The 20,797-nt window shown below is 31.7% G+C and overlaps 1 protein-coding gene across 2 annotated transcripts in view; it reads left to right on the top strand.

Moving 5' to 3' along the window:
* The window catches only part of LOC121123437 (uncharacterized), a 122,136-nt gene that overhangs the window by 21,978 nt on the left and 79,361 nt on the right, over nucleotides 1-20,797 (top strand). Inside the window, exon 1 of one of the 2 annotated variants that reach the window (XM_040718555.1) lies at nucleotides 4,756-4,839. The exons of the other annotated variant lie outside the window; for it this stretch is intronic. Within the exon in view, the coding sequence (XP_040574489.1) occupies nucleotides 4,771-4,839 (69 nt within the window). The 5' untranslated portion in view covers nucleotides 4,756-4,770. Of the gene's footprint in view, nucleotides 1-4,755; nucleotides 4,840-20,797 lie in introns of those variants that run through there. 2 annotated transcript variants of the gene reach the window in all.

Here is a 20,797-nt window from a genome sequence, read left to right as displayed (position 1 = left end):
AAAGCATATGGAGTGACGTAGCTCAGTGAACAAAGCCCTCGGGAGAAATTATTCTCTAGAACGTTGTTACCTTTATTGTATCATGCAGCCTTTGCACCAATAAGAAACGGGGAAAAGGCCCAAAATCATCTAGTAGTTAGATAAATAAGTCAATCATACCAATTGATATTACAAGAATGGTCACTAGAGTGTCCTTTATTAATCTCAAAAACTCGCAGAATCTCAAATTGTAAATTTCCTCTGAGACAGTCGGTATTTCTGTCAAAAAATTCAAATTACTTCATGGCATTATTTTTTTATGATATAAACTTTGTTTTGGGCTTGGTATTGTATAATGTTTTCATTCCTCAGAGTTTTTACCGTGATACAAGCACGGCACATCAGCTGACAAGATGAGTTGGAAGTTAAACAGTTCCTATAAAGTTTAATTATATTTAATCAGTACAACTCCATTTAACTAAATTAAGGACCATTATAAAAATTGTTTTTGGAATCGATTTTTTAAAAAGTTTTGCCACTATTTATTTTTATTTAAGAAATTTTTAAAGTCCAATTTTTATCATGCGCTATTTGCCTAAAATAAACCAAGATATTTTACAAATTTATACAATGTATTCGGTAGACCTGAATGTGGAAAGACAACAAATAAATAGGACAGAAGATCACCACCCTAGGGATAGTTCAACATTCTACCCTTGCAAATAAATTGAAATTAATTTGGAAGGTGATTGAGAAACTGAATAAGTTTAAGAGGTTATCTCATAAAATTGTTTAGCTATTTGGAATGATTTTTAAGAGACAAATTTATTATCAATTAATACCATTCTGCATAATATATGGAGACTCTCCGCTAAAAAGATATATGGTGACGGAACACATAACAATCTTGAACAAAATTAACAAAAATGAGAATATCACATTCTTCACATCATGTATACATGCAGCCCAATATTTCATAGGCATATGTCGCTAAGTTATAGGCTGTGTATTCAAGTTTATGTTATAGTTTAAGATAACCAATAATAGTATCTATAGTTTAAAACCTTCGTTTGGTTTATGTATCTTGATTTGAATCCAATATGACCTCTTTTAAAAATAATCTGTCAATGTTGATTCCTTTTATTGTGAAGATGATTTTTTGCTACTCTAAGTATTTTCCGTGGTGCTTCTAAATATTTATGCTTAATAATTTGTACATAAAAATTGACGATAAACCGTTGAATAATACATACTCAACTTCGGGGAAAAAATAATCCTAGCCTAATTTTATATTGACGAGCTACATAAAATAAAACTCACCTAAGGATAAAATATCATTTTAGTTTTCTAAATGTATTGAGTGAAAATCATTGGCAATGAATCTTTTTTAAATGTCTTCCATGTCAAGTTAATGCTCTTAAGTAGCTATTCAAATTGAGTTATATATTTTTTGGTGGGCAAAACTCGTAATAGAGAAGGGAAGGAATGGGGTTTATCTTAATCTGAAGTAGTAGGTACATTTCTTGAAATGTATGTTAATTTTCTTCTTACCCGAGAAGTATCAGATTTCAACATATGTGAGCGATAATAGCGTTATCAGTCTATTTCATCCTTATACACTACAGCACCTATTTTTGTTTTAGGGGTAACAGAACAAATGTGGTTAAATATTTGTAATTATATATGGTGCCTCAACAGAAAAAAAAAACAAAAACAATCTATAACAAGAATCAAGAAAAGGACAAAATCACAATTTATTTGTTTACTTCATATACACCGCGAAAATATTTTTTTTTTCCATACGTAATTTTCTATTCAACCAGTTATCCGATTAAAAAAAAAAGATTCTGAAAGCTTGATATATTTTGAATTATTTTATTTAATAAAGTCATCTCCAGCCTTAATTATAGTCTCTATACGTGGCCGAAAGCGAGAACAGGCCTTCACCACTTGGTCCTTTGGAAAATCCTGGAATCCCTACTTGATCCGACAGATAAGTTGGCCTTTGGTGTTGCAGGTGATTTGGTTGGTTAGTCGATCGATCGTACCCCACACAAAAAATCAATCAGATTCAGATCTGGCAAGTTTGGAGGCCAAAAGTCCAGAAAAATAAAGTTGTCAAAATTGTCTTGGAACCATTTAAGACTTTTTTTCGAGCTGTGCAAGGGAGCAGAGTCATCAAAAGCACCTTTAGAGACCTTTTGTACTCAAATTAATTCGATGAGTATAATGATGGAGATATTAATTCTATATTAGGGCTATTGAAATAAATCATATATGTCAAATACTAAACCAACCGTTATTATTTACTCATCTCAATTCTACTAATTTTGAGAGGTTAAGAGTTATTTGCTTACAATTTTCCTTGGAGCGATGTGATAAAACACATTATTAGTTGTCTATTGCTACGAAAAACATTGTCCTAGTCACTATCAAGAGCACACAGTACGAGAAGAGGATTGAGATAGCGGACGATTTACAATGTATCCTTGATAGAAGACATTGTACATTGTCTTCCTTGAGGCCCCAGTCTACCCCCGAGGGTCTTTTGGGGCACTCCCGTGCAGAGGAGCACTGATATCTCAATCCCCTTAAATTTTTCATTACCATATATGAATTCGTGGTCTGATTGATGGCTACCTACCCAATTTGGATCAATACCCAGGCTAACTTCTTGCAGTATATATTTAAGAGTGATACAGTCCCTGAAATTCTGTGATATTTATTTATTTTTTCATTATATGTATTTTTTTTGGGGAGAATAATAGCTCGTCAAAAATAAAATTAATATAATCCAGACTACAACTTTAAAAATTTCATTCTAGTTTGTTTTTGTTGGTGATAGGCAACATGTTTTATTTTCATTATGATTTTAATGAAGAAAAAAAGGAGAAGACAAAGGATCTTTGACAATAATATGAAAGATGAGCACATTATTAGTTTAACTTGAATATTTTTTCTTCTTTAAACCTTATAATCTCTGTTTAACATGTAGGTTAGAATAATTCCTAAAATTTTAATGTCTTAGTTTCTTATTGTCCCAGGTAAGCCCAATATCTATTTTAAAAAAAAGATGTAAAATGTATACATTGAAATACCAACATAATTTCTTAATGCCCCAGACAACACCGAGCAAACCTACTCTAGTTTATATTATTTAAACAAGTTTGTCTGTCATTTGTCTGTTCATCGACGTTTAATTACTCTAGGCAATATATAGTATTTAATTGCTAGGATTTAATATGGCAAACGAATTTTGTCGTAATTTGTTCTAATTCCAAAAAGAATTGAGGATAAATAAGTCTGTAGAATAGGTATTTAATGTTTTTTAAAGGATTTGAATTTTTCAATTCTGATGTAAAATTTTCCAAGAGGATGAACAAATATAGGAGGGGGGGGGTGAGACTCCATTCTGATGATGTAAAAAGAAGCTATTCATTTAGTTCCATTTTTTGTAATCTTCACATTTTGATTATATGTAGAGGGGGAACAATTTTTGAGCTTCATATCTTTCACGAATTATACAATCACTTGTATATTAAAGGGTGTTGTGCCTCAACATAAAAACAGACTTGAACAAAAAGGAGAAAAATCCCCTTATTTCATAGACATGTTTGAGTCAATTAGAACTTTAGCTATGGTTTAGATCCTTTATGATGAATTGTATTTATTGACTTCGATAGTATTCCTTTTAAATAAATCTATTAATTTCTCATTATTTTTTTGAGAGTATCAATTTTGACTACTTTAATTATAATTGCACTTCTAAATTGTTAATAAGAATCATTTGTTGATAGAAATTGACGTATATAATATATAACTACTCAATATTTAAACAATGCATGAGGTAGGGCCATACCCAATTGAAAGAACGATAATTATTTATATGTATGAAGTTACCTTGCTAATCCTTTTTTTTTAATTTAGAGGTTATCTACTACCATCTGTGACTCGTCAACACAAAAGCAAGCTAGAATGATTTAAAAAAAAAAATGAGTATGGGTTGCATTTGTATTCTTTGACGAATTATGGTAAGTTTCTAACAACAATGTATTATTATTTACTCATTGGGTGTGCTGCAAGTTGCACTTGAAGTATCCAAAATTGATTTTCACAATAAAATAATGATAAATTGATAGATTAATTTAATAGGCCTCACATGTGGGCAAATATAAGCCTGTCAAATCAAATAAAGGATCTAAACTATTACTCAAATTCTCGGGGATCTTAAATCATCCCACAAATTTGAATAAATACCTGTTTGTGACTCGAATATGTCTATGAATATTGGGATGTAGGTAATGTTTTGTCGGTTTTTATTTAGGAATTTCCGTCTTTAAATTACGTTATTCAACTTTATTTATTATTTTTAAATTAGATCAGGTACTGACAGTCTTAAAGACCGATCTTGAGACTGTACTAGACCGAATAAATAAGGACTGTCCCAGCACAAGTTGTATATATATACGAAGTAAAAAAAGAAAATATTCTTTTCTCGTTGGCTTGTTTTTTGTTCAAGATTGTTATTATGTTGAGGCACAACACAAAAAAAATGATTCTTATATCATTTTCGAAAAACCCATTTAAAAAATAAAATATACAGTTTAATATTCAAATTCATTAAATGTTTTGGTTGCCAAGGATTTTTTAAAAGTATGATTCTTAAATCTTGCTTCTGCATTACATTCGCAATTAAAAAAAGTATTATGATACGATACTGTATTTCTTAAATAGGTTGTTGATTTGTTAAAACCATACAAATTCTTGTTTGTAGTTGAATTATGAATTAATATGCGTTTAAATCCCTCATCCATCGACTTCCAAATCTGTTGCAGCTTCAACCAGTCTTTAAATTCATGGGTGAGCATTTTTCTTTGATGGCAAGTATTATATTTTTATTTCTTATTCCTATAAAGTTAAAAAAAATAATATTTATACTAGAAACATATTGTATAAGAATTCAACTAGATTGATGAGGAAGAAGTCACAGATGTTTAAATGCAACTTACGATATTTCTAAAATATTTTTTGAATTGTCGGTCAATTTTAAAAGTTTGATAAACGCTTATTTAACAACTTTTTGACTCATTGTTTCATCTTATCCTCTATGATAGTGGTCCCAAACTTTTTTCTAACTCCGGGCCCGTTCAACGCTTGACAAATTTACTGCAGAAGGTGAAGGGGGGAGGGGCGGGTGAAATAATAATCATAAACGTGAATCCACTGCATACTCATATGGAACTTAATCATTTTACTAATAATAATAACCCATAAATAATTAACAACTACCTTGCACAAATAATTATCTTTTGTTATTTATACTTAATATTTTATTCTTCTCCTAATAACTGTAGATGAAGTTATAAGTCCCCCTTTGATACCGTGCAGACATGGATAATAAATATACCAAGGTTGTGCCCTTATCAGTCTAGCAGTTCAAAGGGTTCCGGTTCTTGAAACGCTAGAACCGTAACCGACAAAGTCGAACTGAGACTACAATATATTGATTATCAGTCATATTATTTCTTAACAATTTTTAAAATGAATTCAGAATTACACATATATATTCATAATATTAAAATCGTCCCCCGGCCTCCCATCTCTCATTACGGCCCCTCTTTGAAAACCATTGTGTTAAGCAACCTTAATTTTCGGAGCTTCCGCCAGAACTTGGAGCACTATGCACTCAAAGTATAAGGTAGCTGTGGCCCTATTTGTATTGAATATAATTTCCCGGGCCAAAATTTTCCAGCGACGCCCCTTGTTTTAAGTGCATGTTACCAAACTGAGCCTGTATAAAAAAAGAACTGAGACCAAAACCGTTGAAATGAAAAACTGAGATCGGTACCGATAGAACCACTGAAGCTGAACCAGACACAACCCTGTAAATAACACTAATTCTTGTGTAGCCTGGTACTGATTGATCTGCAAATCCAGGGCTGAGGAACACTCGTATATAAGGTCTAAAGAATGAATATATTTATTTATATTTACAATTGTTAAATTTGATGACATTTGGCTATACTAATACAGTACTCTAACAGCGAATGAAGTGTATATCATCCAGAAAGTCTCCAAAATTTAATTCAATTCGTAGTCTCTGGTTAATAATTGGTAAAATTTATTAATTTTAAAATATGAATCACCTCCTCCTAAAGTCGACTCCAATTGAACAAAGTGTCTTCTCTTTTTTATATCAAAATATCGTAACCCTACTATTAAAACATCAAAAATTAACTCTTTTAATTGAATCAACAAGATTAATTCTGCAGAGAGAAGAAAAAGTTGCATGAGGGTCTTCTTAGGTGTACCCAAGGGTTATTTTTCAGTCATCTATAGGTAAATATAACCAATCATTTTCTTCAAATACATTTTAAAAAAGTTTGAAAAATACTCTTTTTGAAGGACATGCCTCAAAATACCGAGGGTAGAAAAAGTAAAGTTATTTTTTCAAAAGGTTGCGTTGTTTAAATCAAGAAGCTGCGTTTATTGATGAAAAGCTTTGTGTAAACGTTGTAAACGGTCGGATCAGGAATCGTTTTGCGATTAAGGATTACCCTAAGGACAACCCCAAGAGTGGAAGGCCTACCAAAGGGAAGCCCAAGGACATCAGAGAGGCCTTTGAGGGGAACCTAATCATGAAGATCTCGGAGTGCGTCAAGGAGAAGTGGATGCATTGGTCTGCAGTTGACAAATCCATCAAAAAGGTTTTGGAAAATCCTTGGTAGGAATTGAGAGGGAACTTCTATCCCAATGTCGGTAGCGATTATTTTGTATTAGAGTGACAAAGAAAAAGGTTAAGAGGCACAGATGTTCTAATGGAATTTTAAAATTTTAATGAAGGCGTTTTCCAACAATTTTTGAAGCTTATTTTTTCATCTTTATCTTCTATGAGACTGAGTTGTGGATTTGGAAGAAATGATTTCGTTAGGTTAAAGCATAAAACCAAGACCAAATGCCCATACTGCCTCCTCAAAAACCGAAACTGATTCTGATTAATAAATCTTTGCCGTAATCAATATGTTCAGTTCTAGGTTAGATTTTGCTTTGAATAAAAATAAGGTAAATTTATTTTTCAAAAGAATCAATTTCCACTTTAAAATATGGAACATCAACGTTTTAATGACAATATCAATGTAAACATTGAATTAATGTTATTTGCTTCAAATGTCGAGTGAAAATGGATTAATAATGTAACTTTTTTTTCAAGTATGATTGAATTATGACGAGGTTAATTTCTTTTTATGGAATAAATCACACCCCTCAAGGACATAATGAAGAGGGGATAGTCAATCTCAGTTAAAAGGCGTTTCAACAAAGCTACGAAATTAATTTAAACGCATGTAATCACCTGTCAATAATAACAGTAACTTAAACGGTAATAAAATAAATCTTTAAAAAAAAAGCTTCATGAGAATTTCATTCTATTTATCCTTGTTCATTCAGGAATAAAGTAAAAATTTCACAGAGTAAAATATTTTTATTAGTATATTTCAAACAAGGCAAATAAATATATTTTTAACCATTTCTTTGTGCTTTAAAGTAGAAACATATATCTGTCTCACTTAAGGGTACAACATTTACATTTAACCCCCGGGCCGTGCTATGTTTTTTCAACCCTAAATTTAAAAAAAAAGTAGCTCCTTCATTAGTCAGTAGTTAAGTGTTTTAACCTTTTAAACATCAAATTCCTTACTAAAAAAGTGTCCATATTATCAAGTCTTACCCAATAGGGTAGAAATTCAAGCAAGCCCACCCATTTTCATGCTTTTATGTCATACATTGAGTTTCGTACATATTTTTACAGACATAAACAAGTAATCCGGAATTGGTTGTGAGGGATAGTGTTGGTTTCGTTCTGAAAATCCTAGAACAGTCCGAGACCTGTATGATTTTTAGTAGACTGAACTAATTCGGTCCTATAACTAAGTTCCATCTTCGCATTGGATCCCTTTAATAAAAAACATAAGTCTAGATCAATTCTATACATAAATTGTTGATGACGTCATATGCGTTTTAAAATTCATATGAAGTTAAATGTACAACTAGTAAATCAGGAAATGGAAAAAATAGGTCTATAGATTGTGATTGAAAGAATCGATTCATGGATTGAAACAAAAGAAAAAGAAGTCTATCCATATATTAGGTCAAGTAAAAAGTTCCGATTGTTTTTCGTTCGATGTCTTTAGTGAACTTTATCTCACGATAATTACATTGCATAAAAAAAAAAGCTTTAAGTATGCTAAAATTTTAAGCATTTAAGCTTAAAAAAACGGCGTTTTTTACAGTTTTGGGTTTGGTGAAACCAGATGTGTGTTAAAGCGTTTCGAAATGAAAGTAACAAAAAAAGAAAAAAAAAAAAAATAGATACATTCTTCAGTATCAAAAAGACCAAGGTGAAAAAACAGTGCAGGCAGTCGAAAATTTTTTTCCTGTTTATAGAACCAATACTGTATAAAATGCAATAGCAAAGTGTTGGTTACAACCATTCCGTTCTGGTAATATGGACGTCAAAGATGAGGCACTCTCTGGTAGGTCAATCATCGAAAAGTGAACTTTTTTGAGCACTCGAACACGACGGAATTCATGGGTCCTCACAGTTCTTAGGAGCTTACATTCAATATCTTCATTTTCCATCATACATTTAACCTGAGGATCGACAAACTTAACATTTTCCTTCTTGTTGAAACTCAAGAAATTTGATAACGAAGTCATCATGTCAATAAAATAATGGAAATCGTGTAGTTGGACCTGCATGGGATCACCTATTCCATTACCCAGAAACTGAAGATTTTCCATAAACCTACGGACCATCGTTGTACACTATTATTTACATCTATTGGAAATAAAAAATAAATATTACATGTAAAAAAAATGAGATATTTTTCTTTAATTCTTCTAATTTCTTCGTCCCATATCAATCAAGTAAAAAAAAAAAAGATACAAATTTAGACATTTCATAGAGATTTTTAGTCCTTATCGTATTAATTTCATTCAAATATCACTATTTATTCCGGCATCAAGTAGTATTCCATGCAAGTATTTCGTCTTTTCATTTTTAAAGCCATTTGACGGAGTTTAATCAAGATTTATTGCAAATTTGTCCATGTTATGTAGTAAAAATATCAATTTTGAGGCCGCAAGATGGCATCTCCTTAAATTATGATACAAATTTAAACGCTCCATTGGGATTGAGAGGATGATTAATCATTCAATAACATAATGTAGTTTATTTAAAACAAATATTTAAATTTTAACGAAATTATGGACAGGTTTTGGAGTGACAATTCCTACTGAATTATTGAATATTCCAAATTAAATTAATATAAAACTTAGGAACTTATTGAATTTATAGTGTCTAAAATATTATAATATTATATGACTATAATATTAATATTATATCCTTATCATATACTCTTATTATACAATCAATATCAACCAAACGAGATCTTTAAAAGTATATATAGAATCCCTCGAAGCAATACATATATTGCTCAAAGTTATCAATCACCTTAAAAGACACATTTAGGTTAATGATATCATTTCATAGTATGTTTTGTTTACAATGCAATGTCAACAACCCCTCTATGATAAATTTGCTGAAGTAGAAAGTTCTTTAGAAAGGATATATTATTCTAAAGAATAGATTTCCTGTAACATCCGATAATTTTTTGCTAATAACAACCTTTATATAAGGCCCCTTGGGAAGTTAGGGTTAGTGGTCAATTCCCAATTGTCTTTTAAGGGTCCTTATTTGTAGTTTGTTCTTTATTTTTACTTTATGAATTATAAACAGTCTGTTTTGATTTTTTCAGTTCCTTTCTACAAAATGTGCAATTCACAGTCTTATCTCGATTGTTCGATTTATTGGTATAAATAGACAGAGATAAGAGAAAGTCCTCATAGCAGAAGTCGAGTTTAAAGTCTTTACTCACAATTCCAAGTTGATTTCTATGTCTTAGCTCATATTCCAATTTTTGAATATGTTTATCGAGTCCTTGAATATTTTTAATTGAGCCCAGTTTGAGTCTTCATATTTCTTTAGAGTCCATTTCAGGTCCGTCAGTATAACTAAATTTATTGACCTTAATGGAAAAATGCCTTGTAGTTCAAATTGAGTTGCGAGTCTCGAGTCTTTGACTTTGAAATTAAGTCGAATTGAAAGTATTGAGTTCAAGTACCCACACTTCTGCAAATTGATAAGTTTTTTATTCTGTAATGAAACCATTATTATCTTGAAGAAGTAAAATGATTTAAGCTCGACTTTTTTTCTATCTGTAGTTTTATGGATAATTTAGCCATTTTTTCTTTGTTAAATATTTTGTGATATAATCTCTCTTTTAGAACATTGCTCACTCAACGACTGGGTCTCAATTCATGAGGTACTGAGTGTGAATAATATTTGAATTTTCATTTATTTATTTATTATCAATCAAAAGAGATTTTATTTTCAAAAATATCATCCACTCAGAATAACTGAAAAAAAAAAATCAATTTGTCTATGTTTCATAAAATGAGATTAGAATCTCTGCACCGTAGATAAGGTATTTAATATAAGGGGAATATTTGGGACCGACAGGTTCGTATTTAACCATTGCTAAGGATTACTTATAAAAAAAACTTGGGGTGTAATGGCCTACCAATTTTCGACGGCCCGACATTCGAAATATGAGCATTGTGCGATTAATGATTAAGACGGATACAATAAATGGCAGGCCACAAATTTTTTAAGCATAACATATTCTTTCAAGTTTATATTATATGTATAGGACCGGTCACAAGGATTGAGAGTCCAAAGGACCTATAAGACTGGAATGAACCGAATAAATAATGACATACACAACCTTCCGGTATGCGGCTTTGATAATTTTTGGATATTTTTTAGTTTTGCCAAATTTGAGAAAACTTCCGAATAATCTTTTTTTTTTTTCTAAAAGCAAAATTAAAGACAATTTTTTTTTTTTTGACAAATTTAACAAGTTTTTAGTCAGGGTGTGTAGCACTCTTTACACACCCCGGAGCCAAGGGCTTATATGTATGTTCTTGCTTGATACTGACGAGTGGCATTTGTGTGTATTTCTTTGCTATCATAGTTGCTTTCAGCTAATCTAATAATGCGTCATGAGAACTACTCTGCTCTCCTCTAAAATATTCTTCTAATTTTGAAAGTTTTACAACGTTAGTTTTCGAGTTTTTTTTTTTTTTTTTACATAACAGGTTATATTTTCTACAACTCTACTTATACGTAATTCACCAATCATATTCTATAAATTTAATAAGAGTATGTCAATATGTATGAATATGATACCTTTTTATAAATTGTACTTTTTGTGTATGCGTTTTTTTAATCAATATTTTTTTATTCTATTAAAAACACACCTGATACCACTATCCCACGTAGGTGAAGGTCTCCATATTGTCAATACAATTTAATCCCCTATCGCACACATTTATTTATTTTACGTGTATTCTAGTAAGTATGTAAAATTTCATATCACATTTGTTTGACTACTCCTATTCATAAATATACCATTTGATGAGTATGTAATTTAGAGCCAGGGCCGGTGTTAGCGTGAGTAGGGCACTTGTCATTACATTTATTGTATTTGTCAACTTTTTTTAAGAAAAAAAATATAAAAAATCTCCGTTATCATCGGGTAGTTAGCCAAATAAGTCAATCACAGCAACTGTCATTTATCTCTTAAGCAATCCCAGACTATGATTGCCATACTATTTCTTCACAATTTTTAAAATTAATTACATTTATAGGAGATTGGTCTGAAAAGTTTTCAACCTAACAAAGATGCAATACATTTTTTTAAAATTTTTATTTGTATATTTTAACATAGTCTCCTTGTAAGAACTCTACACACTTCTTCTCCCAGTAATGTTTCCCATCTTTGTAATCTGACCAAATAGTATCGACGTTTTTCTCTGCAAAATAATTGTTTAGAATATACTTCTTGTTCTTGGGTCAAATACTCCGAGTTGGATTGACATAGACGCGTCAAATTTTAACACAGCAAACCTTTATATGTTTGGTATAGTTTAGTTTATTTAAAGGGTACTCTTTTCATAACAGCTCATTACTTGATTTTGTTCATTTTCATGAAAACACTCATCTCAACTACATCAAACGCCTGTTACATAAAAACTGCTCCTCCAAAATGGCTGAAACTTTGGCGAGTAACTGTCAACAGATGATAGATATGTGACTAGTTTTTATTCACGGGTGCTGCCATCTTCTCGTTGAGGTATGAAACTTTTCAGAGCACCCTCGTATATATTTTTGATAATGATAAAATCCAACATATAACAATTTTTATAACTACTATCCTATTAAAAGGTCAGATATACATTTGTACTTTGATATGATAGCCAAAACTTCTTCATAGAAATAATAAAATGGCCCATATTTATATATATATATATATATATACGGTAAGGGATCAAATTGTATTCCTGTCATTTTGAAAACTGAAGCATATAACTAGCTAATAACTAGTTACTTCCTTTATTTATCAAAAATAATGATATATATATTATAAAGTAGCCATGACGTATTAAGTGAGACTAGGAAATGGACATCTGTGAATAAAATAGTATTTTGTGTAGGATGTCACACCATCTTGCGGATGATATATGTATTTTTAGTTTGGATTAAAAAAAAATTTCCTTAAAATAAAATGTGTGGCATTTCTTTTTTTCCCAATTGTTCATTTTTAGAAATGTTAAAAATTTCAGAATTTTAATAAGGGTTTTTTTTAAACTTCTTAAAATTCATTTCAGTGTATAGAACATTTAAAATTCTACCTTTATGGAGGTCCAATCAAGTACGGGCGAGGGGCTCTTGGCCCAAAGGTCTACTCTATAATGGGCCTTGAATATATCATCAAGGTCTGGTTTCGGTACCATTGGAATCATTTGCCCTACCTCTGACGTTAAAAGGCAAAAATAGGGGCCTTGCAAAGGGTAGATTCTCATAAAATAATTAATATTTTATAAAATAAGGTCATTTCAATAAATAAAAAAAGGGCCTGGCATGAAAAATAAATGGGATTCAAAATTTATATCCTAAAACAAAACAATATTTCAAATCAGAACAAAAGAGCTATGCTTTAACATTTTCCCTTGGTTCATTCACTGTAAGCTGGGTCAATGGGTCATGTATAGCATTGTTGGTAAAATTACCACAAACCTCTTATCTATGTTAAATGCTTGGTCATGGTCCATAATTTCTTTGAAAACACAATGTACATATGATTTTATTTTCTACTACATTCAATTACATTCCAAACTTGATTGAACATTTGTGTGTACTTATAAAGACGCAGATTAACCTGGAGGATTTTTTGCAGAGTTATAATTGTAAGTCCTTGTTGGACACGGAGTAGAATTGAGGATCGGTATCGGAGTAATCCTTGCCAATGTCCTTGTTTATCCCTCCTTCGTCAGAGCTGATTCTAGCTGATCTAATACAACGTCATGAGTGTTGAATTACTCTTCTCCAAAGCATTCTTCAAATAATATGGGCTACCATGTTTTTTCTTCTTCATTAGATATAAGTGTCCTTGGTAAACTCAGAGTTGAACTAAGAATTGATATCGATTTAATTCCAGCCTACATATCAAGTATTTGCTAGATGTAGAGTGGGATGTGTGTTTTTTTCCTTGCTCTCACATCGACGTTCTCCCGCCAAATATTCTTCAAACCGTCAGGGGGACCATGTTAATTTTCGATCTCTTTTTTTTTTCTTTCTTTTTTATTTAAGTTTTTAAAATTTACAGCTGGCGCAGATATTCTTGCGTGTAGAGAGTCAGCTTTTTTATGTTGGCCATTTTAGAAGGCCAATTCAAACAATTTTTATAAGAGTAAAGGCCACTTTTCCATTCATATTAGGGGGAAAGTGCAACTTTTACCGCTTATTTGGATGTCAAAGTGAGACTAATAAATAAAGGAGCTTAAACCCCGTCTATCAAAAATGTGTTTTTATAACATCTAGCTTCATTATATATCCGATCCTAATTATGCTTTCTTGTTTATATGACAATTAATTAGATATTACATTTTGCAAGGATTTTCAGTACATATTAATTAGACTTAATCGAGATATCACTGTTTTCCTTTAGCCTCAAGTTGTATTCAATACAGGTTCACAGTCTTTTTTATTTATTTTTAAAACCAATTAATGAAGCTTCTTCAATCTTTTAATTTATTTCATACAAATATAAACTGCAAGATCCGAAGATGACGTTGCTTACAACTCTGATGCACTTTGTGACGCCATTAAAAACGCTCTATAGTATACAACCAACTAAATAAACAAAAGGAGAGAGTTTTCACTGACTTCATAAATTACATCATATTTGAGGGAGACGACATCTTGAGAGCTTAAAGTTGATATTTTTACAACATTTAATGGATCATTTCTTGATAAATCTTGATGAAACTCCATAAAATTAATTTAATTATAAAGAAAGACTGGCCTGGAATACTACTTGATGCAAATGATGAACATTGATATCTGAATGAATTAAATCGAAGTAAAGTTAAACCTTGATCTAACAGACCCGTTGCCTGTTTTTGTTTTTTTTGTGTTTTTTTATAGCGTGGTTTCGACCATAAGCTCAAATCATGAAACTGTTGTGGTGAAAAATACTATTTTTGAAGTTCATTACGCGTTGGCAAACTCATTTGAACTTTACAAAATTATAACACTATAATATTTGTCCTCGTTGAAATTTTATATCAATATCACGTAGTATTTTAATCAACTCTTCAATTTTGGCTAATATTTGGAATCCTAAAAAAATGTTCTTGAGGGAAAAGAGACAGATTCACTACATATTTACAACTCAAAGTCAAATTAGACATATGTTACAGGGTTTTGAAACGTAAATGTTCGAGTTTTAACTGTAAAATTTTCTGAAAATCACGTCTGAGTTTGGAAAATATTTTTTTTGATCGATCCGGGACGAGAAAAGTAGGATAATTAGTGAAAAATATCTTACTCTGTCCATTGTAATAGTTAATTTTTATCTACAATAGGGAAATACAATTGTTTAACGACGTAGTAACATATTGAAAACATATATTAAGGGTCTTATAATATAATAACACTATCTATAAGAGGGATATATTTTTGATTGAGGGAAAAGGTTTAAGTCTTTTATTTGTTGGTCCAATTTTGAAAGCCAATAGCTAACTACTTTCCTTTCTATAAATCAAAAATTGGGCGTATTCGTATAAAACATGGTTGTTTAGCATCCCAATATTGTCGACATGAATAATGGCGATGAAAACGCTCTATATCCTTATCACACTTTGCTTTTTGAAATAAACAAGGATCCAATGTATTTTTTATGAGTTAACACTTTTATGAATTTAAACCAGCCGATTCTACACATTATTAATCTTAAAGAGTATTCTTATGCTTTAGATTTTAGAAATAGTTTATATCGTTCAAGGACTACCATTCAATGTATATTTTGTATAGTGTTGGATCTGTCTGAAAAAAAAACTATAAAGACTGCAGTGATATCAGTGCGGTGAATTTATAAGTTATCGGGTGCTTTTTTGCAGTTTTATAGTAACTGCAACAGCTGAAGTGACGTAGTTACTAACTATGACCTTCCTGCTGTTCAACAACATAACTTCTTACAAAAACAGTGTAGCTGAAGTTTAAAGTAGTAGGTGTGTGACTAGAACTTATCACTATACATTTTAGCTATCATTGATTATTTTCTTTGTTTTCATATTATTCAATCCTAGCTATTATTGAACATAGCTATACAAATAGCTAGGACTATAGAATTGAACGACTACCGCTTCGGTTCTTAGGACTTTTGAGTGGTAAAAAAGTTCGGATCGATATAAAAAATGACTGAAAGGGGGGAGGGGCAATCAGTGCTAAGATCGATCCATCACTAATTGTAAATATAATAGGTCGATTTTTGGTGTAGTATTAGGCAAAGTAGAACTATACCTCATTGTCCTTTGGAGCCTTCCCTATTGTTGGTATATTTTGGAGTGGTCCATTTTTGGTGGAGTATCCGGCAAAGAGGTAAAGGTGAACTATGAAAGCATACTCCACAAAATCCACGAATAACGATACATACAAATGGGGCAGGTCCAAAGGCAAAAAGGTACTCTTCTACTTTGCTCGTTTCTACGCCAAAAATCGATCTAATATCCATTGTGAATTAAATATTTATGTCCCTATGATAATATCTAAATAATAAATCCGCGCATAATAATTTGTAGTTGGCAACAAGAAAATACAGAAGGCTAGCCGCCATGTTTTTTTTTTTAATTTTTATTTCTCTTTTTGTTAGTTGAGATTGCGAGAGGATAAACATGCTCAAGCTAACAAAATATTGAGATAACGCAGAGAAAGCTCATATTCAATTTTACATTAATGTGCAAATGAATAAATTAAGAGTAATGAAATTATTGATTTTTTAATTAAATTGAGACCCGGGTTTGATGAATACATACTGTTATTGATGAGGGCTATATTTATTTATTTGTGAGGAAAGGGAGGAAGAGTTCTGAAATACCCTATTTGTAACAGATGTTATATTATTATGGAAATGATATCCATAGAAAAATTGTTGTACATGTGAAACAATTTAAGATTGAGAGTTTAATTTAAAGGCATTCAAGGGGAAATCAATTGTTTACTTACAAATCCTCAAAACATTTATATAGTTTACTTATTTGATTATTTTTTTGTACAAGTACATCAATGATATTTTTTTCAAAAAGAAAAATTGAGTTTTTAAAACGACTTTGGGTGTATCTTTTTTAGACTTCCCTAGGCGTATCCTAGTGATTTAAATAGATCTGCCTCTTCTTCTACCTAGCAATGACTTGTTCTTGTCATGATTCGACTAATGTTGAGAGGAGTACAGTAGCCATCCTTCGATAATGACGCCTGATAGGCGATTATAAAAGTTGTAGGCATCCTTGATATTTTATAGATACCTATTTGAGGAGTGATATAAATGATGTCCTACAAGGCGGGAGCGACTTTTTGTAGTTACAACCTGAATAGGATTTTTTATCATCCAAAGCTGTTATCGGTATTATTAAATACTTGAGATGGGAAAATCTACGTATAAAGCAATCACTAGTGGTTGTGCTCCTGAAAGACTGAGAGTAACAATAAGGGGTTGCTCCGGAGTTATGAGTGTGAGTCATTGTTGTGGTCGGTTTTTGAGGATCCACATAATTAGTTATGTAAGTCGTCTGTATTTTTTATTTATGTATATTAAATCTTGATAGTTTTTTAAATAGAGCATAAAGGTTTACCATATTTTGATTTCTATTAAAAGGATACTAATCAGTGTCTATTTTGAAGGGTATCTATACTTTGAAATGGATAAATATAGACTGTCAACAGAGTACGGATTAAATTTGTCTTAATTGACAAATTAACGTGAATTTCTATCAATAGATTATAATGATTAATTCTATCGTAGGAGACGCAAATTGCTCTTGTATGAGAAAAGATCCATCGTCAAAATGAAAGAATTCAAAATTGATGGATTATAATATTTGAAAGAGGATATATCAGGAGGGACAAATAAAGTCATGTAAATCAAACTAAGGATCTAAAACTACCTATGGTTGGCATTCCTCTTGGATATCTCAACTCATCTTCAAAAGTTGAAAGACAAATAAATTTTATGCAAAAAAACAAAAGTAGCTTGTGTAATTCCAATATTAAATCCTTTTTAACATAACAAATGATATTATTTAATATTTATTGGATTACAAAGTACTTTATCTACAAAACGAACCATTATTTTGAACACTTTTCTCTTGCATTTTTGAATGTGATAAAATTTAGATTTATTCTACGTTTTATGGTTGTTTAAAAATAAACATGTCAGGAAATGATGATATATTTACAATTTCAGTCTCAAGTTCAAGACCAAAGTCCAAAATTATTTTTGGTATTTTGAACCATTTTCGTCTGAAAATAGAACAACAAAATGTCGTTAAGGGTAGTTTCAGGGCAATCATTTATTTCCCAATATTAATTCAGCAATTAACAAATATTTTGATTTTATATGTAGGGGTACATAGTAAAGTCAATCCCTCAAACAAACCAGCTTCAACCAAATTGGGCCTGAACCTGTCTTTGAACAAGGAACATGCCTTGATGAGAAACTCCTTGTCCATGTTGTCCACTGCCTCGAGAATGGAAGCCTCCAAGGAGTCAACAGTGTTATGTGCACGCTTATTGAACTCTCTCTCTAAGACGCTACAATCATAGTAGTCCAAGGGGTTCAGATCCTAGTAGCTAGGATGCCAAATTTCCTTTACTTAAAATATAAAGGATCTTAAAATTTTTGTTTTTGCGAAATAAATCTGATAAGCACACTTTAATAAACATAGATTTACCAAGATATTGGGGTCTAAGCTTGTTCCGGATTTAAAATCCCCACCTATATATGTGAAAAGGATTTTTATTTGGGGACTGGCTTAGTGAGGCATAAGGAGAAGAAATAGTCCAATTCTTTTTCCCTCTTAATTTTTCTTTCTCTATGGTGCGCCTCTGTAAATGACTCTTAATTGCATTTTGGTGTTCTATTTTAAGTTCAGAAATATTTAAATATCGGTACTAATTTTGGTATCGTGACAATACTACTCCAATTTGCATACATCCACACAAGCTCTGAATGTGGATCAAACGTTACAACTTTTGGCACAGGAATATATTTTCTCTCTCAGAACCGATTGAGAGGTTTGATAAGATAATGAAAACGAAAAAATATTGTCTTCTGAAACTCAAGATAAGAGCCATCCTTGATACCGGGTGGCCCATTGAAATCTGAACACATAATAATTCAATAGTTAATGAAGGTTGAGTGATAGAAATCAATTCATATTTCGATATATTAAAGCGTGAAGCATTAGTTACAAAACAAAACAAATATGAGCTTTTTAGCTTACGTACAAGTTGAGGAATTTACACTTGGACGTGATGGACGAATTTCCGTTCGGGCACTCCAAGCAGTTGGGCGCCATCAAACCCACTGTCTAGGCGGTCAGCAAGTCCGAAACGTTAGAAAGGAAGAAGGGATCTGTCACAAAGACCAAGCTGGACTCGGAGGAATTAGAGAAAACTGCCCAGGTCAATCTCCTCAAGTCCATGAGTGCCCATGCAAGAGATCTCGAGGTTTTACACCAGGCTGTCCTGAGTGATATAAAAAAAAATGAGTGGAAAGAGCCTCGTGAGGGTGGAGAGGCCACTTTTAACACCAACAATGAAAATACCCCAGACTCTCCGTTGCAAGACTCTTTTGAGTTCTTTTGAACTCCTTTTTGATACTTTTGGGCCTCCTACAGCCCTGATGCCAACACTTTGTATTACACCTTTTGGGTGTATGTCGAGGAGAAGGCCTGTAGTGTCCGTCATCCAAACATAGAGGTCCTCAAAGCCACTGTTTCCCATCACTGGGACGCCATAACAAAGCTATACATCCATAGCGGGTACAAGGCCTCCCACCGCCTGGAAGCCATCATTGCCACTGAGGGTGGCTACACTGATGATAAAAAAAGCTCAGAAACACATCTATTGATAGTATTAATTTTGGTGAAAGTCTATTGTTATTTAATGAATTATATGTTGTTGAAGTTTAAAATTGAAAGTGTTCATATTTTAATGCACCACTCTGTATATTAGTTATATTCTTCAAACCTATAGGTAAACTCATGAAGTCGATATGAGATATTTGAACAAATCTAGTAGTTTATGGAATTACTCTTTTAAACATGATCAGTATACATTTTTTTTGTTTTTAAGCTTCCTGTTTTTTAAGACTTTACAAATGTATGAAATGCTCGTGGTAAGACTCCCACAGGAGTGATAAGAACCTTTCCCTCCATTCTTGTCCTGTTTATTTTTAGAAACTTCAAGAGTGGAACGAGACGAATAAGTTATCTGTAAACATTCAAGAAGAAACTTATTAAATACAATGTTGTAAATTGAACTCTATCGGTCTTGGAGCACGATGATCTTTGGAAAAGTTTGTGATAGAAAACTAAAAGGGATTTATATTATATCGGCGTATCAATATAAAAACTGTCCGGAATAAAAAATAAAAATTAGAAAAACACAAATATTTTTCTAGCCTATTATTTTACTTCATAACAAAGGATCATACGATTTTGTACAGGTCATTATGCACCCCTATATCCCCTAAATTATATTGAGTATACAAACTCAGGCCTACATTTTAAACAAAAGGAGAGGGAGAGTAAAAAAATAAACCATCTAAATCTCTCATCAGAGATACTTCTATCATAAATACTTTTAAATTACGACAGTTTCATTCACTAAATTTGCCTGGCTAAAGCTACGTAATTTCACATCCAAGTATAAAATAAATAAAATGGCAAATTTTATTTGAATAAATATTTGTGTTACAACTTTGAACCAACATAGAATTCAGACCCTGTATTTACTGAGTTTAGGGGTAGGGGGGCAAAAGGAGGGAGTAAAAATGAATCTGTTTAATACTTCTTTCGAATGACGACTCTGTAGTAGGTTCCCATTGGTCAATATGTAGAAGAATGAAATATGTTGACTCATGAAGAAAGGATTCTTCCTGGTCATCTTGCGTACAATCCCGATGTTATATACTCCTTAGATATTGGAAAAATATGGCGGTTTTTGAGTTCTTCTTTGATCTTCCAGATAGGGGTTATCTCTCAATTTTGCAAAACACAATAATTAAATAATGAGAACCACGCACTTCTCAAAGCATTCAATCACGCATTATAATTAATTAATAAACAAAAAGAG

This window comes from Lepeophtheirus salmonis, chromosome 8 (assembly GCF_016086655.4).
Source record: "Lepeophtheirus salmonis chromosome 8, UVic_Lsal_1.4, whole genome shotgun sequence".
In the NCBI taxonomy this organism is placed as follows: Eukaryota; Metazoa; Arthropoda; class Copepoda; order Siphonostomatoida; family Caligidae; genus Lepeophtheirus; species Lepeophtheirus salmonis.
Note: the sequence above shows the minus strand (reverse complement) of the source record. Positions and strands in the feature narration are given on the sequence as shown.